The sequence below is a fragment of the Lepidochelys kempii genome, chromosome 3 (assembly GCF_965140285.1).
Source record: "Lepidochelys kempii isolate rLepKem1 chromosome 3, rLepKem1.hap1, whole genome shotgun sequence".
NCBI lineage: Eukaryota > Metazoa > Chordata > Testudines > Cheloniidae > Lepidochelys > Lepidochelys kempii.
This window is the reverse complement of record NC_136382.1, coordinates 49,342,759-49,363,565: the sequence shown is the minus strand read 5'-3', so window position 1 is coordinate 49,363,565 and position 20,807 is coordinate 49,342,759. Positions and strand designations below refer to the sequence as shown.

The window sequence follows — 20,807 nt, the reverse complement described above, 5'->3', positions numbered from 1 at the left end:
AGACATGATATATACTGATTTTAGTAAGGCTTTTGACACAGTCACATATGACATTCTCATCAGCGAGCTAGGGAAATGCGGTCTAAATGAAATTACTACAAAGTGAGTACACAACTGGTTGAAAGACTGTACTCAAAGAGTAGTCATCAATGATACGCTTTCAAACTGGGATAACATATCTATTGGGGTCTCACAGCAGTCAGTCCTGTGTCCGGTACTATTCAATATTTTTATTAATGATGTGAATAATGGGAGTGGAGACTATGCCTATAAAATGCCATTCTGGGGAGTAGTAGCAGGAGTGTTGTATGTAAGACAAAGGAGATAATTGTCCCACTCTACTCAGCACTGGTGAGGCCTCAGGTGGACTACTGTGACCAGTTCTGGGCACCACACTTTAGGAAAGATGTGGAAAATTGGAAAGAGTCCAAAGAAGAGTGACAAAAAGAATAAAAGGTATAGAAAACCTGACCTATGAGGAAAGATTAAAAAACTGGGCACGTTTAGTCTTGAGAAAAGAAGACTGAGAAGGGACCTGATAACAGTCTTCAGATATGTTAAGGGCAGTTACAAAGAGGACTGATCAATTGTTCTCACTGTGCACAGGAGGAAAGACAAAAAATAATAGGCTTAATCTGCAGCAATGGAGATTTAGGTTAGATATTAGGACAAACTTTCTAACTATAAGGGTAGTTCAGCGCTGGAACAGACTTCCATGGGAGGTTGTGAAATCCCCATCATTGGAGGTTTTTAAGAACAGGTTGTACAAACACTTGTAAAGGATAGTCTAGGTTTACTTGGTCCTGCCTCAGTGCAGGGGACTGGACTTCATGATCTCTCAAGGTCCATTCCAGCTCTACATTTCTATGATTCTATGAAAAGGAAAGGGAAAAGTACAACACATCAAAGACTCAAGACTGAAAACCAGTTTGAAGAGTCAGGTGGAAAGACACTGTAATCAGCAATCCATGACTACACTCCACTTCCCATTAGTAAAGGATTTCCTCATCCTAAAAATTCTTCCTGCCAGAAACAGGAGCTCCTCAGCACCAGATAATTCAAATAGCAGAATCAATAGGCAACAGTTGAACCACATAACCTAAGTTGGGAACCTTAGGGTTTAAGGTAGGAATATAAATATCGTTTTAAAAGTTAACCATTTAAACAATTAAAAAATATTTCATTTAAACGGTTAACCAGTTAAAGGGCTGGCCGGGGCTGGGACCGGGCATGCTCCGGGTGGTGCGGGGCCGTTGAGCCGGCCAGCCTGCAGGTTAACGTGGGTTAACCGGTTAAACAGGGGTGGGCAATCTCCGGCCCCTGGGCTGGATCCGGCCCGTCAGGGCTTTGTATCCAGCGTGCAGGATTGCCACCCCCGTGGCGCCACGGGCCCCACGCCACTCTTGGAAGCGGCCGGCACCACAGCACCGCCCCCTGCAGCTCCCGTTGGCCAAGAACGGGGAACCGCGGCCAATGGGAGCTTCATGGGAGGTACCCACAGAGGACAAAGCATGGAGCCCTCTGCCCACCTCCCCACCCCAGGGGCCACAGGAACATGGTGCCGGCCGCTTCTGGGAGCGGAGCAGGGCCAGCGCAAGCAGGGAGCCTGCCTTAGCCCCACTGCGTGCTGCTGCCACCCCGGTGACGCTGCAGGTAAGCAACGCCAGGCTGGAGCCCGCACCCCGCACTCGTCCTGCACCCCAACGCCCTGCTGCACTTCGCACCCCTCCTGCACCCTAAGTCCCTGCCGCACCTCCTCCTGCACCCCAACCCCCCAGATGTGGCCCTCGGGCAAAAAAGTTTGCCCACCCCTGGGTTAGACTAATGCTTACTAGTTAACATGTTACATCCCTAGTTTAAGGAGGTGGAGACAACATGCAATTGTGACATTTACACTAAGTATTGTTACACAATTTCCATCAGCTTTAACTTACCTTATAAAATTCCAGTTCTTCTACTTTAGTTCCACCTAGGCCAGGAGTTGAATTTCGCAGTTGGACTGCAAATTTTTCTTTCACTTCTTTGCTAATCTAAAACAAAAACAGTTGTGTTTTTAGACTGATTATACATTTTAGATATCATTTCTTTACATGAACTAATCAAGAGTTTATGTTTTCAGTAATAATAAGTATGATATCCTTTCAGTTTGAAAAAAACCAAAATAACTCGGTAACCAATAAAAAGATCACCACAACATTTTTAAGAAAAAGTGTTACTTGGTAAACATCTGAACAGTAAAACATGACTGGGAAGAATTCAGAGGAGGACAAAACTCTATTAAGGATACATCAACATGGTGATAAAAGCCCCATGGCAGGGCTCAGGCTGCAGGGCTAAAAGTTGCTGCATAGATGTTTGGCTCTGGGACCCTCAATACTAGCAGTGTCCCAGGCCTGGGCTCCATCCTGAGCCTGAATGTCTACAGGGTAATTTTTCAACCCTGGAGCCCAAAACCCAGGAGTCCTGGGTTTTGCTGGAGAACAAGGTAGTGGGACGATAAGGTGTCTGGAGGGTTCTTTGGGAGGTAGGTGGGGCCTTGGGTGGCCCCGGGTAATAGGGTGTGGTCTGGGGTTGTCCCTTCTGGTCTCCGCTCCAACTGCGACCAGTTTTCTTCTTCTCTGCCACCTCCACCCATCTGGCTCCAATCTCTCCTGCCTCAATTACAGTTTTGGGTTTCCCATCTAGGATGTCTCTTTCTATTTCCTCAGGAACACCCTCTAAGAATTGTTCCATTTACATTAGGAAGGGCAAATTTACTGGAGATTCAACACTTGCTCCTGATATCCAGGCATCCCAATGTTTCACAATGTGGTAGGCATGTAGGGTAAATGACACGTCTGGTTTCCACCTTAGGGCTCTGAACCTCCAACGAGAATGCTCGGGTGTTATCCCCATTCTGACTCTCGCCTTGGATTTAAACAGTTCATACTTGTTCATGTGTTCTTTAGGCATTTCAGCCGCCACCTCAGCTAAGGCTCCACTGAGCTGCGGCCTCAGCTCAAAACTGGCTAATTCCAGCTTTTGTTGAGACGTGGAGTCTGTCATCCTAACCTCTCTGTTTTTAACTAACTTTACACCCGAGGTTTAGAAATAAAAACAAACAAAACTTGGCTTGTAAAATTTTGCTGTGCTGGAATAGGATACCTATTCTCGGATAGTGATTGTAAGCCTACAGAAAAAGACAATTCCCCTTGTCTCTGCTCTGGCCCCAAATCAAAGCAAAAAAGCTTTCAACTATTTCCAGTTGGAGACCTGCTTTCCAGCAGCCCAAAGGAAAAAATTTCCTTTTCATATCTGTGCTCCTTGTAAAAAAAAAAAAAAAATCAAAATCCTAAAAAAAAAAAAACCCTTCCACTTTTGTCTCCAGGCAAATGGGTAGAACACCCCCCTATTTACTTTTAGGGGAAAAAACCTCAGGTTTGTAAAGATTGAATTTCCCTGCAGGAGGTTAACTACTCTGCCTCCAGGCAAAGAAAACCTGCAATTCACAAAGGTAATTCCCTTTTGTCTCTACTCTGGCCCCAAAGCAGAGAAAAAACTAGCTGCTTTCAGTTGGACCTCCTTTCCAGCAGCCCCAAAGGAAAAAAAAAAATTTCCTTTTTAAAATCTGTATTTCTGGTTGAAAAAAATCTCAAATTGATCTCAAAAGGATTTCAAGTTAATCCCATCACTCTGCCACCATGTCAAGGTTCCTTCCCCACTCTGAACTCTAGGGTACAGATGTGGGGACCTGCATGAAAACCTCCTAAGCTTACTTTTACCAGCTTAGGTTAAAACTTCCCCAAGGTACAAACTATTTTACCCTTGGACTTCCACTACCACCAACAAACTTTATCTGGGTTCCTGAAAAAACGTAGTTTGGAAACTTCTTTCCCCCCCCCAAATTCTCCCAACCCTTGCACCCCACTTCCTGGGGAAGGTCTGGTAAAAATCCTCATCAATTTGCATAGGTGACCACAGACCCAAACCCTGGGATCTGAGAACAATGAAAAAGCATTCAGTTTCCTGACAAGAAGACTTAATAGAAGTAAAAAAGAATCACCTCTGTAAAACCAGGATGGTGAATACCTTACAGGGTAATTAGATTCAAAACATAGAGAATCCCTCTAGGGAAAACCTTAAGTTACAAAAAAGACACACAGACAGGAATATTCATTCTATTCAGCACAGCTATTTTCTCAGCCATTTAAAGAAATCATAATCTAACACATACCTAGCTAGATTACTTACTAAGTTCTAAGACTCCATTCCTCTTCTGTCCCCAGCCAAAGCATCACACAGACGCACACAGACCTTTTGTTTTTCTCCCTCCTCCCAGCTTTTGAAAGTATCTTGTCTCCTCATTGGTCATTTTGGTCAGGTGCCAGCGAGGTTACTTTTAGTTTCTTAACCCTTTACAGGTGCGAGGATTTTTCCTCTGGCCAGGAGGGATTTTAAAGGGGTTTACCCTTCCCTTTACATTTATGACAATACCTTTTCACATTTAATGAGTTATGGTCTGCTTCTTCATTTGCGGAATTGGGAAAAATATATTCAGCTAACTTTTAAGGTCAAACTTTATAAACATGGCACTATATACCCTGTTCTGCATTAAGTATCTGTACCATTTTCAGTCTTCACAATGTAATGAAATCTGGCATTATACTTCCCCTCCCCCCAAATGTCAGTACTTTCAGTTGTCACATGGAAAAGCTTAGCAGAAGTAATTTTTTTCTTATGTATCCAGAATATTTGAAATAGTTTTATTTCACAAACAAAACAATTTAAAGATATTCATTTTGTGTGGTTAATTTAATTGCAATTTCCATTTTGATGCAGGTTGACACAAATGATGACTAAAAAGTTATTCAAATAATAAATACATTTTTAATATAACAAAAAAAACTTAGCAATTAAAAATTTAAATATTTGTTAAGCTAAAGCTATATAATTGCTTAAATAAGTGTGTATAGCTATAGTGCATCCTCCTGGTTAGTAAGATGTACTGAACTAATGTAAAAGCTATATTTAATTGTAAATAATCAAATCAATATTTTAATTGTTATACCAACCAATGGGAACCTCTCTCTTAAGGAAAACAGGAAGTCATAACACAACACATTAAGATCAATTATTTAAATCAAGGTTTTCTGCTTGCTAATCTAAAACATGGCTCAAATTGGTGATATAAAAATCAGTCAACCCTGAAAGGGACACTAATCGATGCTAGTAAGCCTGAAGTGAGGCCTACTAGTTTAGGTTTGTGTGCAGCCAACTTACGCCAAGGCTCCTAGGTCTCACTCAACACTGAGAAATGCATAGCTGGAAACCAATCTGGCTCACCTGTGGGTTAGCACTGATAAAATAGATGTTAAGTTTATCAGAATGTGTTTAGACTTGATGAAATGCTTGTAGGATGCTGAATGTATTGATCTCACTTATAACATCCGTATCACATGGTATAAAGTTATACTGAGTGTTTGCATTGTAAACCTCTCTAATCTGTAACTCACCAAATAGGGAAGAAGCATTAAAGTGCTAGTCCTGTACTCAAGGAGACCCATTGAAACCAAATGAGCCATTGTGAAACATCAAAGTTTGATGCCCAAACACCACACACACGAAGAGGAGAGGGGTGCAAACACCTGTCCCATCAGTATGAACTGTGGGATAAGGGAATAAAAATCCATGACAGGAAGGAATTGTATCACTATGCTGCTTGGAATTTTGAGAGGGCAATATTTCTAAGCAATGGATCCCCAAGTTGCTTGGCTTGGTTCAGCTCTAGAGGACACAGAAAGCTTGCACATCACAGCAGTTTCTGTGACCTTTTGGAACCTGACTCATTTGTGTGTGTATGTTTATCTGCTTTAACCTTGTAAATAACTTATTTCTTTTTCTTAGTTAATGAAACTTTAGTTCATTCACTACAGAACTGGCTATAGGGGTTGTCTTTGGTGTGAGGTCTAAGGTTCAAATGACCTAGAGTAAGCGATCCTTTGGGACTGGGATTAACCTGAATATTATTGTAAATTTTGGTGTAAGGGACCATCTATCACAAAGGCAAGCTTGCCTGGGTGGCAAGATAGACCGAAGTACCCAAGAGAACTGTCTGTGACTCCATGGTTGGGCTACTATAGTGCTTGAGGAGTTCACACTTGTTACTTGGTTGGTAAAATCTAAGTATAGAACTCAATCAATTTGGGGTTTGTGCCCTGCTTCTTGACAGTCTGCCTTCAGGTTGGCACTCATGCTCATAAGCTACTTCAGACAGCTTGACACAGACATCATTAAAATATTTATATAGCACAGTATGTTTTTGCATATTGATTTACAGAAATAGTCCCACCCTGAAATGTTGAAACATTAAGTAAGGCTGTGATTAAATATCTTTGACCTGTATTTTCTTGGAGATTTTGGTGATTAAGCTAGTCATCCTGTAAAAGCTGCTACATGTGTTAAAAATCCAAATACTCCCAATCCAAGATAAACTAGGCATGTCGTCAGAAGGGGGGCACAGTGCAGTGAAGTTTGAGAACCTCTGATCTACTTCATTTCAAGTGGCCTCCTATGACATGCTTTACCCCTTATACTTGACAATCTGTCCCAACTTGTATTTAGCTCAAAAACTGATTACCTTCTCCCCAAAAGTGAAGGAGTGTCCTGTGTAGCTCAAAAGCTTGTACCTTCCACCAAAAAAAGTTGATCCAATAAAAGATATTACCTCACCTACCTTGGCTCTTACATTAGTCCAAGTATATTATGTCAAAAGAAAGATTTACTTTTGCCAACCAAACTTGTAATCGCAAAAAATGATATCACATTTGTTCAGCAAGATCTGTTTTTCATAAAATAATGTGTATCAGAATTATATTCCCCTTCTTAATTCTTATCCTTTAATTTGCCCTTATTAAAAAAAAACTGCTGATGGTCTGCACCCAATTTCACAAGCTATCCACATCCCTCTATTAATGGCTTGCCCACATCATTATTTACCACTCCATGGGTCATCTGCAAGCTGTCAGCAATGTTTTTGCATTTTTCTTGCAGATCACTGGTAAAAATATGAAATAGCACTGGGCAGAGAGCCAGGTACTGAAAGACCCAGTGGTGAGCCGGAGCCGGTTTGCACCGGTAGGCTGGAACCAGTTGTTAAATTTAGAAGCCCTTTTAGAACCGGTTGTTGCGCGAGGGACAACCAGTTCTAAAAGGGCTACTAACTTAAACCACCAGCCAAAAGTGGCGCCTTCGGCACCGACTCCACGGGTGCTCCAGCAGAGCACCCACCGGCAGCTCCCCACCCTGTGCCCGGCCCCAGCTCACCTCCGCTCCGCCTCCTCCCCTGAATGCGCCACCCTGCTCTGCTTCTCCACCTCCCACCCCCTGCCGGCTTCCCGCAAATCAGCTGTTCACGCAGGAAGCCGGGGGGCAGGCGCTGAGAAGCAAGCAGCGGCTTCACACTCAGGCCCATGGAGAAGGAGGTGAGCTGGGGCAGGGGGCATGAGGAGGGCCACCCGCACCACAGCAAGTAACCCAGGGGTGCACGCAGGGGAACCGCTCCCCGCCCCAGCTTACCTCCTCCACCCTGGGCTTGAGCTTGAAGCCACCGCCTGCTTCTCAGCCCTCCGAGGCTTCCCACGTGAACAGCTGACTCGCGGGAAGCCGGGGGGGGATGGGGGGGTGGAGAAGCAGAGCGGGGTGGCACATTCAGGGGAGGAGGTGAAGGTGAGCTGGGGCTGGGTGCGGGGTGGGGAGCTGCTGGTGGGTGCTCTGCACCCACCAAATTTTCCCCCATGGGTGCTCCAGCCCCGGAGCACCCACAGAGTCGGCGCCTAAGGTGCCACTTTTGATGTGATCAGTGGGGGGAGCGGCCACTACGCTACCCTACCCCCAGGAGCCAGAGGGACCTGCCGGATGCTTCCTGGGAGCTGCCCCAGGTAAGCACCGCTGGGACTCCCCAACTCACCCCCCGGCAGGTCCCTCTGGCTCTTAGGGGCAGGGTGGGCACACATTACGGTGGCCCACGAGACCCTCCTGCCCAGTTCTGGGGGCAGTCAGGGGACAGGGGAGGGGCGTGGATGGGGCAGGAGTCCCGGAGGTGGGGGGGCAATGACCCCCTCGTGGGGTGAGGAAGGAACCGGTTAAGATTTTGGCAGCTCATCACTGGAAAAATCCCACACACACAAGAGACATCACTTCTCATTGGTGATTCCCAAATAATTTATGTTTTGAGATCTCAGACAATCTTTAAATCCCTTTAATATTTGCAGTATTGACATTGTGTAATTCCAATTTCAAATCAGAATACGGGTGTTACTTAGACACCATATATAAGTCTAATAATATATCAGTACAGTTATAGTCACCAAATTGTAATCTTGTCAAAGATCATCATCAAGTTTAAAGGTGACATTTTTCCATTAAGCATGCTGATTGGCATTAATCATCAATAAAAAATAAAGAATAAAATAGAGTCACATCACCCATTCTATTATTTTCTGCAAGATCACTATCTGCTGACTGGCCTATAGTTACCCAGGTCATCCCACCTACCTTTTTAAAATATTAGCAAAAGAATTTTTTTCCCCCTCTTCTCTGCAGAAAACATCAGTTTTCCAAGATTTATTAACATAGGTGGACTGGATGTTATCCAGTTCTGGAATGTGGGAAGCAAGATACTTTCTGGGGATGTGGAGGTGGTGAGGAAGGGACAATGAAAGAGAGGTTCAAGGGACAAGCAAGTGTGGAGGAGTGTAGGAAAATGCAGAGTCATCTATAATAAAAAAAACTTTAAATGCTCCAAAAAATTCTAGATTGAGAACTAAATGTTTAAAGTTTCAGTACAGATAAAATCCTCTCCCCTTCATTCACTGCATACAGACTTGTAGAATTCTGCAGGAGGGACCCTTATTTTGATGGACTTCATAAGATTGTTTGATCAGAGCATCCATTCTGTGGTCCACATATACCAATCCAATTGATGCTCTTAATGCTCATTCCAAAAAAAAAAAAAAACCTGGAGAATTCCCATATAAAAATCTTTATTAAAAAAAGTTACATTGCACCATGTGCTTCGTATGCCATACAGTTAATCTAGCACTCTTTACAAAATGCACATCTTTTTGGATATGCAAATGTTAGAATGCTCCTAGGCACTGCAGTAATATAAATAATAATGTCTTAATATGAAGAACAATAGAACACAAATAGCTCAGCAGCACCATACCATTCTTTTTATCACCTCATTCAACTTCAATCACCCATTCAATCTTATTAGACACAAAATTAAAGATCTTATTTTCTAGTTCTATTACCAATACAACTCCATATTAAACCAATCATTTCAAAAACATGTTAGTTTCTACACAATACTGATAATAAACTTGCAAGATTTAGATATATTTATATAAGCACCATCACAATATTTCATAACTTCAAGCAGATCATTCCAATTCTAGTTCATACAAATATTTTACTACTCCACCGACACAACACACTATGACAACTTACAGTACACTGACAATGATTATGGAATTATATCCTGGTCAATCTCTCTACTACAGTTCCATATATAAACAGAATATTGCTATTCTTAGAACAAAACCAGGGACCAAAGTGAAGGTTCAGGGTGAAAGGTATAACTTGAGCAGGATGATGGGTAAATAAATAATTAAATGGGGGGTGAGGGTCGGCAGTATACAATTGGCTGGACCTTTCAGCTGTTCATTTCCAGACATTCTAACACTAGCAATTTTATAAAGCTGTAATATATTTGCACAGATAGTAACAGTCTAATACTGGTTTCAGAGTAGCAGCCGTGTTAGTCTGTATCCGCAAAAAGAAAAGGAGTACTTGTGGCACTTCATCGGATGCATACTGCTTATAAATGTTGGTTGGACACCACCAAAACATACTTTGAACCTTAACTTTTGTCTGTGAATTATATTTAATTTTTACCAAAATGGAGATTTAATCAAAGTAATATTTTATAACTAATAGGATACATTGATTTTGTAGTTTCTATCCTACTTTGGTTCTTAGCAAGCAAAATGTCTCAAGGTACTTCATACAATGAAACCACACAGAGGAGATATCGCAGAGGGTTTTTTGGGTGGGGGGTTGTTTTGGTTTTTTAAGATGTTGCTCAGGGCACAACTTTTTGGATGTCTTTATCTCACAGTATAAAGACAAACAAACAAAAGGCTTTAGATTTAAAATCACAAACTCCAGTATCTAAAAGTCTTTGCAGCACCCATCACTATGAATAATTAAGCCCAATCATCTATTTATTATTGCTGGACATTAAATCGTTCTGTGGGTTACTATTTCAGCTTCTAAACTGTTCTAAATATGTAATTGTTCTTTTTATTAAACTCTGTTTTCCAAGTTTCATTTAATATTTCTGAAGCTTCATTTTCTAGTCATTGTCCATCTTTAGAAAATTCTTTTAGTTGACCACATGATATTACATATTTTACATCTTTGTTTTCCATTCACTTTTCAATAAATAAATATTTAAAGAAAAGACCTTTTTTTTTTTTAATAAAACTCAACAGCTGCAGATGCATTTTAAAAAATCACATTCCTAGTTTAACAGGATATAGTTAACCTGTTTGCGAGAAACACTTGTTCATTCTTCCTTTAAAAAAAAAAAAAAAGCAGAGTTGTGTTCTCTATTGTACAAATTGTAAGTACAGCGAACAAAGCATAGGCTAGCTAAAAACCCTTAATACACAAGCTGCTCTCCAGCAATTCAGTTTCAGATACTGTATTTTGTTATGCCTCCATAAAGACATGACTGATAAGTGCTGCCTTTAGGGTCATGTCTACAATTCAACAAGTCAGGGACTGATAGATTTTAACGCCAGAAGGGACCATTAGATCATCTAGTCTGACCTCATGTATAATACTGGCCACAGAATTTTACCCAGTTACCAGTTACTCCTGTATTGAACCTCATAATTTGTGTTTTACTATAGCACATCTTCCAGAAAAGCTACCAGTCTTGATGTGAAGACTCCCTTTTATACATCCAAGGATCACATTAGCCATTTTTGCCATAGCACTGCAATGGGAGTGCCTCATCAGTTGCTTGTTCACTATAATCCTTTTTAGTCACTACTTTCCAGAATACAGTCCTCCATTCTGTAGATGTTGTCTTATGATCCAGATCACCCTATGTCTGCCTTTTTGTCACTGGGTGGTATGGCTCTTTAAGGGAGTGATGCTGGGAGGCCAGGGATTAGGTGATAGCTGGAAGATCATTTAGTCCTCACAAAAGCCTGCAAAAGCTAATGAGAGCTGCAGGAACTACAAAGGCTGGCGCTGGCATCCCCAAGTCAGGGGAAAAGGACATGATTGAGATGCTGAACACTTGTGTTAGATAGTTTTATACTGAAGAAATGAAACCAAAGCCCTGAAGAAAAAGGGACTGAAAACTTGTGGCTTAAGTGTGTTTTCTGGTGCATCAGCAGGGGAGTTAGCCCACTGAGTTCATCTTCATCATTATTTATCACTCTACCATTCTTGTGTCTAGAGTTGCCAACTTTCTAACCACACAAAACACAAACACCCTTGCCCCGCCCCCTACCCCCCCTTTCTCTGAGGCCCTGCTCACTCCATCCCTCCTCCCTCTGTAGCCTTGGTTTTCAAATACGCTCCCCTGGATGAAGATGGGGGATGAGGCAGTGCTGAAACTTGAGCACCAATACAGGTGCTAATACAGACAGGATGAAAACATAATTAATCCCTTAAAGCCTACACTGAAGCCATATTACAGGCAAAGAGAACCTTCCTACCAGCCTCCAATGAAGCTGCCAAATCTCACACCAAGGTATCTAGGGCAGTGGTTTTCAAACCTTGGGTTGCGACCCAGAACTGGGTTGCAGCATGGAATGGACTGGGTCATGGCAGCTCTGGTCAGCACCACTGACTGGGCCGTTAAAAAGTCCTGTCAGCGGTGCTGCCCGACTAAGTCCTTACCTGTTCTGACACCGCGCTGCGCCCCAGAAGTGGCCAGCAGCAGGTCCAGATCCTAGGCGGGCGGGGCCATGGGGCTCCGCACACTGCCCCCGCCCCGAGCACCGGCTTCACACTCCCATTGGCCGGTTTCCTGTGCCTGCGGGTGAGAGCTGCGCTGAGCTGCTTGCGCACCTCCGTCTAGGAGACCAACCTGCTGCGAGCCGCTTCTGGGGCACAGCGTGGTCCCATGGTGCCAGGATAGGCAGGAAGCCTGCCTCTGCACTCCCGCTGCACTGCTGACCAGGAGCCACCCAAAGTAAGCCTGCGCTCCAATCCCCCAACCCAGACCTGAGCCCCCCCAAACCTGGAGCCCCTTCCTACACCCCAAACCCCTCATCCCCAGAGCCTGCACCCCCAGCCCACAGCCCTGAGCCCTCAGTTCCATTCCCAGCTACGTTGGGTCATAGGCATCAACAATTTTCTTCAACTGGGTCTCCAGAAATAAGGTTTGAAACCCCCTACTGATCTAGGGTGATAAACTGCTTCATCACCTCTGAGTGCCTAAATTCTTCACAGTGCTTTGTGCAGATTAATCAGCCTACTTTGTGCAAAAGATCCTGAACATTTAGGAATCCTTCTCAAAACTGCATGGATCCTGCTATACCCACTAACCAGCACCTCACCTGCATTCCCAAAGTTTAATACATTCACTAATCAAGAACTTCTGGACATCCCAAGGGAGTCTCAACCCAAACTTGTGAATCCAACAGATGGTCTCTTTGGCTTGTAAAAGAGTCATGAGCAACTATGCCGCTCAAAATAGCCGATGCCTCAGAGAAGTAATCTTCCCTTCCTCCTTCAAACACACAATAATCCAACCAGCACTGAAGAAACTCACCCTGGATACCTAGTCTACCAACCCAGCATCAAATCTCCCACTCCTCAGTAATCTTGTAGAGAAACTAGCCAAAGGCCAACTACAAACTCATCTACTTGAAGCGAATATTCTAGGCCCAGCACAATCCTAATCTTCAAGGTACTCTACTGCCTGGGCGCAGGATATCTAAAAAAAAAACCTAAAGCTCCAGGGGAAAGACTGTGGTTGACTACATTTCTCTGCCTCAATGGAGCTTTCTACCGGAAGGGCAAAGATCATCTGTACAGAAATCAGAAATTTCTAAGAGGCAGATCCAATACTGAGGAATGAACTCTCCCAGGAACAAGGACCATCACAAATCTCACCACATTCTTCTCAAAGTACAAGGCACGTTTCTTTGACCTCAACTTCTCTAACAAATACATAGCAATATGTATACTTTTAAGAAACCACCTTACCAAAACAGATAGCTCCCACTGCACACCCTTCTCCCGCTGAACAGAAAATGAGACAAACCAATGTGTGACAGATGTGTAGTCACATTGTTTAATGCACTATCGGAAGGCACTCAGACTCTACACTGATAAGCCTGGTGTAAGAACCTATATCAAACAGAATACAATAGAAATTACTTAATAGCATACTTGAGACCAAGTTAACATGCTAATTCAAACTAACATACAGAAAAGAAAAAAATGTACATCAAGTGAAAAAGCACAAAACTGGTCATAATTTTCCTTTCAGTTCTCATGAGTTTTTGGGGATATTTTTTAAGTCGAAGTATGAAGAAAGTCAAACTATAAAACTTCTGACAGAAGTTTTAGCTTCTCTAAATACTGGAACATTTAAAAACTCTTCCCATTATATTAAGTACTTCTGAAGATTAATATTTTAAACCTCTTTTTATAACCACCCAGTTTCTAAATTAAGGCTATCAAATACTTCATTAATTTTCTTTCAGACTTACATGTCCATCAGATATTCAATAAAAAGTTTTAACATAGACCAAGGGTGACCTTTTTAAAAATTAAAAGTAATTAGATGCTGCATGTGTAACCCACACACTTCGTAGTGTTCTGTCCCATCTAGTGGCACCGAGACCACTTAGAGAAAGAGAGAGAGATTAATGAGTCTGCTCTACAGCATTAGCTAACTAAGCCAGTTAGCTTTTAGCTCATGCAGTAGAGCAGGGGTCAGCAAGAAATGGTGTGCCAAGTCTTCATTTATTCACTTTAATTTAAGATTTTGCGTGCCAATACTACATTTTAATGTTTTTTAGAAGGTCTCTCTCTATAAGTCTATATATTATATAACTAAACTATTGTATGTATACAAGGTTTTCAAAATGTTTAAGAAGCTTCATTTAAAATTAAATTAAAATGCTGATCTTACACCGCCGGCCCGCTCAGCCCGCTGCCGGCCTGGGGTTCCGTTAACCTAGGCTGGCAGCAGGCTGAGCGGGGCCTGCAGCTGGGACCCCGGCTGGCAAGGGGCCAGCAGCCAGAACCCCAGAGCCGCTCAGTCCACTGCTGGTCTGAGGTCCCGATCCTGTCCACATAGAGTAGGTATCTACTTTCTCCCTGGTTCTGACCCATTCTCTTCCTCTCTCTGCACTGAGCTAAGGGTGAAGGAGCAGGCTGGGGGTTGGGGTAGAGGGTCTCGCCAGGAGCTAGAATGAGGGAGGGGGCTCAGAGTTGGGGCAGAAGGTTTGGGTGTAGAGTGCTTACCTAGGCAACTCCCATTTGGTGCGAATGTGGGTGTGTGTACGCAGGTGCTCCCGTTTGATGCTCAGGGTGGGAGTGGGGATGTGGATGTGGGGGTGCAAGAGTCAGGGCATGGGGTGTGGGGGTGCCAGAGTCAGGGCTGGGGTTGTGGGGGGGGGTGCAGGGGTCAGGGCAGAGGGCTTAGGGTGTGTGAGAGGCATGCAGGGGTCAGGGCAGAGGGCTGGGAGTGTGGGCTGGGGTCGTGGGGGTGCTCCCAGCCCCCTGCCCTGAGCGGCTCACAACAGGGGGCTGGAGGGAATATGCCGATTCCACCCCCTTCCCCAAGGTCCCCAGAGCAGAGAGCGCTGCAGCTCTGCTTTTCCTTCTCCCCTCCGTAGCAAGGGCCATCAACTGATCCGCCGTAGGGAGGGAGATGAGGAGGAGGGGCAGAAACCCAGGACACTGGGGGAAGAGGCAGGGGGAGGGGGAAGCTTGCCTGCCCTGCAAGGAGAGAGCGGTGGGCAGGGGCGGAGAAGAGTGGGCCGGGCCAGGCAGGATTTTTTTAATTGCACGCTACTGTCCCCGGCAGACAGCAGCATGCCATTAAAAATTGGCTCGCGTACCATGTTTGGCACGTGTGCCATAGGTTGCCGACCCCTGCAGTAGAGGCTCATGCACTCAGCTCCAAAGGCCCCAGGTTCGATCCTGCCCGCCCACAACCGGGGTCTGTTGGTGTTACACATGGCCCCAATAACCTGAGCAAAAAGGGGCATTCTACATGTCCACTTCAAAATGTGTATTTTATTTTCTCAGACTCTCTGAAGCCTTCTTACAGGAGTAAAAACTTGCTCTTTAAAACATTGCACTTCAAGAGTAAATAATTTTACATCCCAATCATATAAGAGCACATTATACACTTAAAGGTAAAAATGTAATGAACGGATTACAATCAGTATATAGGAGTCCAGTAACGTAAGAGGTCACAAAACTCAGTGCAGCAGGGACACATTACTATAATTATCAGGAAAGAAAGTTATGTTACACAGGGTAGGTGCTTAGCCATACTTAGTGTTAAATTCTGTAAAAGTTAGACAATGGTGCCAGACACAATACTGTGGTATTTCAGGTTCTACTCTCCAGCAGACTTCTGTGGAGATGGTATAACCGATTACATGCTAGCAGGCTGAATCAAGTAAGATCTACCATTATTTGGTAGGTTTAGGTCTTCATGAACGAGGAAAAAATGACACACACAGGTAAGTGTTAAAATTGACGCAATGAATCTCTACTTCCTTCTACTCGCACTTGAAAACACCTTCATTTATTCATATAATACATTTAGAGATTACTTTTATAAGCATTTAATATAGTTGCCCCTATATTGTCCTAAACAAGAGCTTGATCTCAGATAAGTAGAAACATAAGCAGAGGTTAATGAGTTGGTAAGAAAGCACGCGGGGGGGGGGGGGGAGGGGAAGAGACAGCAGGAGGAGAAGAGAACCAAAATCCTAATGGGTATATTTGCTACACATTTTTCAAGAAGTATTTGAGACTTAAGACTTATCATGAAGGTCAGCTCTAGCCCCTTCTAAGGTTGTCAGAAATATAATTTTTATTATGACAAGCTTTCTTATTAGTTAGAAATGTGTTCTTAGTTCTGAAACATTCCTACATTTAACTCTACTTCTAAACTTCAGTTGCTAATAATCAGATTTATTATATTCACTTTGCCTTCTTGTTACTTCAGAACTATCGTCAGAGAAACAACAGAGCAATAAGAATAGTGGGGAAGAAGAAACCATCTCACTTGTCCACAAAATATCTTGATATAGTGCTCAGAAAACCACAAACTCAGTCACCCTTCAAAACTACTGGTGCCTCAGCAAAGACATGTGAACCCCAGCTAAAATACCAAGAGCCCAATTTGTTTCTCACACACAAAGAAACACTCTTCCTTTTGATCTCAAATTTTCCTCATCAACATGGATGAACGGTAACTGACTCTGTCCAAAATAGCTATTGTGTGCCAAACTCAGGGGTCAGAAGACCCACCAACAGCCACTCTCACTCTGCACAAAAACTTTACTCTTTTACATGTCAAGGTGCAAACTTAGGAAGCATATGGGTAGAAGAAAGTTCAGGAATGTGCACTGTTTATGCCCAGACAAGTACACAACTTTATTGCTGCCTCTTTACACACCTACTGTGGTTCACAAATTACTCCCTCTTCCCCATAACGTACAACAAAGCAGGACTGGCCCCAAAGTTCATACTGAAGTAATTTACTTATATTGTCATCCCTAAATAATCTTAAAATTCTCACATGTAAATACAGCTTAAATGACGTTAAATACAGCTTATTTCATTTCTGAAATTAACCTTCTGAAGTTGATTGTTTTACCTTTATTTACACATCTGTCATATTTAGTATTACCAACAAATCTGAAAAGGTATATTCCAAAAAACAAATTTGTGAATGTTCTCTCTACTTCTAACAGGCAACGGTGTACTCATGATTAAGACTACAATTTAGTCATGGGTATTTTTAGTAAAACTCATGGACACGTCACGGGCAATAAACAAAAATTCACCGCCCCGACCCATCCATGACTTTTACTATAAACACCCCTGACTAAAACTTAGCTGGGGGGCTGCTGTTTGGGAGCCACCGTTACTGCCCGCCTCCCCCAAGGCCAGCAGCATCAGCTGCCAGCTGCCACTGGGACAGCCAACCCACCGCTGCTCAGGAGCTGCTCTGGCAGCGCCTGGTGTGGCTATCCCCAGGCCAGCTGCCTGGGTAGCCCTGCGGTCAGCCACACTGGCCGCTGCAGAAGCCTTGGAGATCGCAGAAAGTCACAAAATCCGTGACTTTCGTGACAGATACAGAGCCCTACTCATGATTAAGTTACCATGATCAACCCCTCAGACATGATCTTGATCCAGATGGATCATACAAATGCCATCTTGTATTATTATTTAAGTTACCTTATTATCCTCCCTCAGTTTTATTTAGCTATGTTGTAGAAATACAGCCTCTGCCACAATACTTTTTTTATACTTATTCATTCTCCATAGAAAATGCATCCCTGCTAACAATGTTTCAGTGGTTTTTTTGTCATTATAACATTCTGTAAAATGTAAGAATTTATAATACACTGAATTTTTAGTTCAAGAGTCAATTAAATGCAAAGCAAGTTGCAGCTACACCTTAATTATTTTTTGGAGACCCAAAAATGGCTGCAGAGGATACGTGTGGAAAAGTCAAGGAAATTTTATTTCTCACAATAGTTCAATGCCCATTAAAGACTATGGCATTCTTTCCATTGACTTTGGATCAGGCTTTTAATGTGTATTGGAAATAATAGAAGTCAATATTTATAATTTCTTCAGGTACATATTCAAACAGTTAAACAAGCATATTCAATTAAAGTGATGTACAATTATTTTTGGATTAAAAACAAAACAACTTAAGATGCAAGGTTTGTGTGCTTTAAATTTATTCATAAAAGAAAATATAAAGTGTTGGCAACATGTAAGCCAATGCGATCAAAGTAAATTTAATTCCTACTGTGATGCTTGAGATAAAGATGCTCTTCACACAATGCACAATATATAGTTATATAACTATTTTACTGTTAAACATTAAATCTCATTGCAAGAGATGAGGGGGCACTAATTATGCCTCCCCAAGTTTAATATATTGTCCCTTTTCTCTTCCAAGATGTAACTCTTTGGCTAGTTATGTGAACAATGTTAGAGATTGTTTGGATATCCAGACCCCCTGGCACTTTGGATAAAAGGAGACAAACAAGGAGCCTGATCTTCTTATTGATTGTGTGCATGATACAGATTTTTAGTGCTCTACACACAACAGCTTTTCTGTAGGATGTTGTAGCTTTGAACGGAATGACAGGAGGACTGATAGTTTCCACGGCTAGAAGGCACTATTGTGAGCATCTAGTTAGCCTGACCTCCTGTGTAACACAGGCCAGAGAACATCCCCGAAATAATACTGTGATATCCCCCAGGGTGAAATCTGGACCACTGAACAGCTATGTTCCCTTAATTTTCTAACCTGGTGTGCCTTTTAAACTACTTTGCTGTCTGAACATCCACTCCTGGGCTGCTCACACAGCCTTCAGCATGCAAATCCACTCCCAACTGAATACATGGCACTCTGACCAGTCACTCATGAATTACATACACATACAGGAGGACACCCACAAATTCCTAGTCCCAGCCTTGCTCCACCAGAACTGTGTGTCTCGTACTGTTCAACACACCACTGAACAATGCAAGCTCATAGAAAGTCTATCATTTCTTCAAAGGAAAATTATATATGCACCAGCCTCGTTATCCCAAATGGAGTTTCCCACACACATTAATCCATACACATTGGTTAAGATAATACACTTTAACTATAGAAAGACATATTTTAAGTGATTACACATTATGATACATAAAAATCAGTATTGGTTACAAAAGAAAAAAGTGAAATGCAAGCTAATACATAACTTAAAAGCAAAAAGACAGGCTTCAGAATAGCAGCCATGTTAGTCTGTATCTGCAAAAAGAATGGGAGTACTTGTGGCACCTTAGAAACGAACAAATTTATCTGAGCATAAGCTTTCATGGGCTACAGCCCACTACGTCGGATGCATAGAATGGAACATATAATAAGAAGATATAGATATACACACAGAGAATATGAAAATATGGAGTAAGAGGCTAATTAAGATGAGCTATTAGCAGGAGAAAAAAAAACTTTTGTAGTGATAATCAAGATGGCCCATTTAGACAGTTGATAAGTTTTTTTCTCCTGCTGATAATAGCTCATCTTAATTAGCCTCTTACTCCACCTTTTCATATTCTCTGTATGTGTATATATCTTCTTACTATATGTTCCATTCTATGCATCTGACGAAGTGGGCTGTAGCCCACGAAAGCTTATGCTCAGATAAATTTGTTAGTCTCTAAAGGGCCACAAGTACTCCTGTTCTTTTTAAAAGCAAAATGTTGTCTCTCACTATAGGCTGTTGTAAATTCCACAGGCTGGGTCTTCTTTCAGCCTGGGACCACTCCCCCTTAGTTCAGTTCTTTGATAGTTACTGATGTCATGAGCAGAGGGAAGCGAGGAGGTGAAGTCCAGTGTTTTCCTTCATCTTTATAATTCTACTTCTTGCTCTAGAAATACCCTTACTGACACACAGTATGTTGTGGACATGAGGTTTGAATTGTCCCTGTGATGAAATGTATATTTCTTCTTTACATCTTCCCTCCTGCTGGAAGATGGCCTGTTAAGTAGGTGATGGCCAACACCTCTCTGGGGTGCTAGTGTGTCTTTATCTTTGAAAAACTGGTTTGTGGGTGTTACCCAGAATTACAACATATTTCAGTAACAATCATACAGTAGAATCTTATAACTTCGCACACAGAGACGCTACACATATTTTAACAGGATAAGGATATTCAGCAGATTATGACTCTTAAAATACCTCAACAAGCCATACTTTTACAAGACTATGATAAACTTTGTACAAAGTGGTGACCATAATAGTATAGACAGTCAAATTCCTAGAGCATATCTTTTAGGAAACACAGCCTGCTTTAAAAATTGCAGGAGACAGAGAATCTACCAAAACCCTTGGTAAACTGTTCCAATGGGTTAATTGCCTTAACTGACAAAAATGTATGCCCTATTTCCAGTCTGAATTTGTGTAGCTTCAACTTCTAGCCATCAGATTGGGTTATACCTTTCTCTGCTAGACTGAAGAGCCCATTATGAAATAGAGGGTCCCCAGGCAGGTACTTATAGACTGTAATCAAGTCATCCCTTAACCTTCGCTTTGTTAAGCTCCTTCAGTCTATCCCTATAAGCAGTGATGAGCTGGAGCCGGTTTGCACCGGTTCGCATGAACCGGTTGTTAAAGGGCTGGGGAAGCTCAGGCGAGACGGACAGGATGTGGCCTGCGGGACCATCCTGTCCATCCCGCCTGAGCTCTCGGTTCGGGAAGCTCCCATGTGAATTCTTACTGACCCAGCAGCACTCCGAGCCTTCAGCGGCACTTTGGCGGCGGGTCCTTCACTCACTCCGGATCTTCAGCAGCGGGTCCTTCAGTGCCGAAGACCTGGAGGGACCGAAGGACGTGCCGCTGAAGTGCCACCGAAGACCTAGAGTGAGTGAAGGAACCGGTTCTTGAGCTTCTGGCAGCTCATCACTGCCTATAAGGCATGTTTTCTAATATTGTACTCATCTTCATGGCTCTTCTCTGAACTTTTTCCAATTT

General features: G+C 42.7%; 1 protein-coding gene across 6 annotated transcripts in view; it reads right to left on the bottom strand.

The window, feature by feature from the left end:
- The window catches only part of PRIM2 (DNA primase subunit 2), a 309,939-nt gene that overhangs the window by 238,869 nt on the left and 50,263 nt on the right, over window positions 1–20,807 (bottom strand). For 5 of the 6 annotated variants that reach the window (XM_073336325.1, XM_073336323.2, XM_073336328.1 and 2 more), the window contains exon 6: window positions 1,935–2,030. The exons of the other annotated variant lie outside the window; for it this stretch is intronic. In XM_073336325.1, coding sequence (XP_073192426.1) covers window positions 1,935–2,030 — 96 coding nt within the window. The remainder of the gene's footprint in view (window positions 1–1,934; window positions 2,031–20,807) is intronic. 6 annotated transcript variants of the gene reach the window in all.